This window comes from Schistocerca serialis, chromosome 4 (assembly GCF_023864345.2).
Source record: "Schistocerca serialis cubense isolate TAMUIC-IGC-003099 chromosome 4, iqSchSeri2.2, whole genome shotgun sequence".
Classification (NCBI taxonomy): Eukaryota; Metazoa; Arthropoda; class Insecta; order Orthoptera; family Acrididae; genus Schistocerca; species Schistocerca serialis.
Window position 1 is genome coordinate 58,786,005 of NC_064641.1, and position 3,708 is coordinate 58,789,712.

At 39.4% G+C, this 3,708-nt stretch overlaps 1 protein-coding gene across 1 annotated transcript; it reads right to left on the minus strand.

Moving 5' to 3' along the window:
• Positions 1-2,142: 2,142 nt before the first annotated feature.
• Positions 2,143-3,299, minus strand: LOC126473901 (rhythmically expressed gene 2 protein-like). The gene has a single exon (XM_050101245.1). The coding sequence runs from the start codon at positions 3,259-3,261 to the stop codon at positions 2,506-2,508; it is 756 nt and encodes a 251-aa protein (XP_049957202.1). The 5' UTR covers positions 3,262-3,299; the 3' UTR covers positions 2,143-2,505.
• Between the last annotated feature and the right edge of the window lie 409 nt (positions 3,300-3,708).

Genomic DNA, 3,708 nt, shown 5'->3' on the forward strand with positions numbered 1-3,708 from the left:
GGAGGAAAGCTATAAAATGTCACTCATTCATCACCCCCACCTCACTTGTGCTGGCCCGCACGCTCTCTCCGTCTCACAGGCCTTTAGACAACAGAGATGGGTGAAAGGTGCTGTACTTGGGATTAAAATATTAAAATGTAGGTAAAATCGCAGAAGCACTAAAAGAAAGACACATGGGAATGTGACTGGCTGATCACTTACAAAAAATATGGGGAGCCAGTCATTCTGTTAACACATTAAGGAAATCTTCCTAAATTTTTTTTGGAAACACCTTTGACACATCATGGAAGCTTTAAACTCTAATCACATTTGTTTCAGTATCACTTAAAATAGAGGACAGATCTGTCGACAAATCTGCCGCTGCCCTCTGGTCTGAAAATAAAACACAGCCTAGCAAAATGTAGCGCACAGTGAGCTGTACACCACTAACACCACACATTGGAGGATCCTTTCACTGGAGCAAGAAGCCATGCATCAGAGGACTGTGGCCTATGTGAGGATGAGGAAGGAGGATCTCATCCTGTCCTCGTGACTGAAATGAGGTATGCCACAGCTGCTTAGTGGGTTTTACAAGGTTTTGCCACTCACCTTTCCATTGATACCTGACTCTGTACCACAACACTGAGGTGATAACATGCAGGGGGATGGCAAACAGAAATAACTGATGATCACGACTCAACTCCTTGACAGCTACGTGTCCTTTCATTCCCCACAATACACATGTGCCCTGGTGCCTAGCAGAAAGACACCTCCTTCCCCAGCCTCTGCAGTTGGAGGAGGGCATCGTGAATAGTCTGGACTCCTATATCTGCTGGGTACAAGGATGGTGTGATGAATGGCAGCTAACCCTAAATGTGGAAAAATGTGAGTTAATGTGGATGAGTAGGTAGATCAAGCCTGTAATGTTCAGAAACAGTATTGCTAGTGTCCTGCTTGACACAGTCAAGTTTTTTAAATATCTGGGTGTAACATTGCAAAGCAATATGATAATGGAATGACCAAGTGGGAACTGCGATAGGGAACGCGAATGGTCAGCTCCAGTTTATTGGGAGAATTTTAGGAAAGAGTGGTTCACCTGTAAAGGAGACTGCATATAGGGCACTGTTGTGACCTATTTTTGAATACTGTTTGGCATTTGGGATCCGTACCTGCTCAGATTGAAGGAAGACATCGAAACAATTATGAGTTGGGCTGGTAGATTTGCTACTGGCAGGTTCAAACAACACCTAAGTATTACAGACATGCTTCAGGAACTCAAATGGGAATCCTCGGAGGGATTTTCGAGAAACACTTCAAGACAATAAAGAAACATCAGATTGCAACTTCAGATAAACCTACTCAAATATTCATCCTCAAACAGAATTATTGTACAGTAAAAGATAAATAGGGCCTAAGTGAAATGTAATGAGATTAGCAATTTATGCTAATGCTCAAAGTTAATGTGTACTGCGAATTCTTTTGGTTAAATGGTAGGTTATAAATTAGTGCACTGTGTCATATATTTTTATTGCCCTGGATTTTCTACCCAGTTATTAATTTTTACTGTGCTATACAATATGTTATGTATACTTGTCACTTTGTATATATCTAAATGTATTTAGTTGTTATGCGTCTATCTGACAAAACCTATATGACAACCATTATTTTGCATTAAAGTCTGCCAGCTTTTCCAACTGAGAATGAAACTTTGACCTTCAAACCTAACTTCCATGTCGGCCTATGACACAGATCAGTTTGTCACTCAGATTTAAAGAGATGGGTGGAGCGTGCAGGAGGAAGCACTTGTCCAGTACCATGTTGTAGCCCTAAAATGCATACAAATTATGACAACTGAGACACGTAACATATCATGAGGAGACCTCGAACCTATTACTCTGCCAAAATTAAGCCTGTTAATTATTTAATTTATATCTATTTTTTAAAAATAAAAGTGAAATGAAAGCAAAAAGTAGATCTAAGAAGAGTTTTGGGCATCAGTCTCGTTACATTGTTCTACCACAGCAATCATTACACAACATTTAAAAAAAATATACCAGCTAAATTAAACTATACCAAATTAAAAATAAGTTGGCCATTCTGAATGCAGCAGCTGTTAACATCAATACGAAAAACAGATCCCCAGGATAAAAGGCCAGTGTGCCTAGATTTTAATTTCAATTTCTTACATAGTAGCAAATTTTTACCTCCAAGAATTATTTTAATTTTATTCCTGTATTACACTGGAATGAACAGCATTTATATTACACACAAAATGTATAGTTTCGTGGGTAGCACTACATGTAATTCAGACAGACCTAACTTTTTCTATTTAATGCAGGCTTAGAGTTGATCTGTCTTTGTGCGTCTACCCTTACAAACTCAGATGCCAATATCAAACATTAATTGTGTTTTGACAATTTAAAATACGGTTTAGTGTCACAACACTTATCACTAAATACACCTCTTTATTATCTGGTTCTGGTATAACACAAAGTTTTACTACGTCCATGGGCTGACTTTCTTTTCTCACATATGAGGAAGTCTTGCCTTAAGTTCTGACAAATCATTAAATACGCAATTCGTCAATACTCCATCTCTTTGCAACCGCTTAATCAACAATTCGTCTTTATTTTTCTTTAACAATGCACACTTCCACTGAGCTTTCATTGCCCCTTTGTAGTCAGTTTCAATCTTGTCTCCGATATGCAGTGCGCAGGTTGGGCTGACATGACTATCAATTTTCACGGCTAAGTCAAGAGCTTTCTCAAAAATTTTTGTAGAAGGTTTTTCAATACCAGCTTCATAAGATGTTAAGACAAAATCAAAATATTTATTTAAATCCAAAGAGTTTAGCACACAGTGGAGCCTTTCGTCATAGTTTGATATAATACCGAGAATTGTATTTGTTTGCTGAAGGTATGACAACAGATCTTGGGCGCCATCTGCGACATTATACTGTTCTCCGTTTTTGTATGCGGTTATGAGATACTCGGCAACTGAGTAATATTGGGTTCTGCTATACTGACTATTTGTTGCCTTGTCAAGGACTTCTACAACTAGCTGGTTCCACCATTTTTTCCAGCCTATACCCGTTTGCTGGCCGAAGTTTGGATGGAGACTGCTCTGCTTCTCATATTCCGATAGAAATACAGATGCAATATCGGAAGGCTGCGCCTTGATACCAAAACGAGATGCTGCTTCCGAATAAAATGTTGGTGGTGGGGTTCGAAAATTAAGGAGCGTACCAATAACGTCGAATGTCACTAAGCGGAACCGATGCATTGCACGCCCAACATAAATATACTTCTATGAAGAACAGCTGATAGAGAATTGTTTTTTCAACATACAGGTGGCTTTTTTTGTTCTGTGGGCTCAGTGACCTTGGTCAAAGATCTCCACACTAAGTTAACGCCAGTCTGCTTGGCGCCACTGTCTCTGGAAGAATGCGTTGTTGGATTGATGGAAAATCAAATATTTGTCATTGCTTACAAAGAAGAGTTGTGTTATATCATCAATTAACATAACCATACACAAATGTTGTATGAAGGCCAATTCACACACTGGACGTCACGTCACATCACTTTACGCCACGTCACTCCATGTCACGTCACATCAGGGTGTATTGAGATCTGTGCATGCAGAGAGCGGGGAAACAAAGTCAACATTGCGAATTGTGTTGCTGCGAACAATGATCAGGTTCATTCGCCTTCGGTACATCGTATTATATGT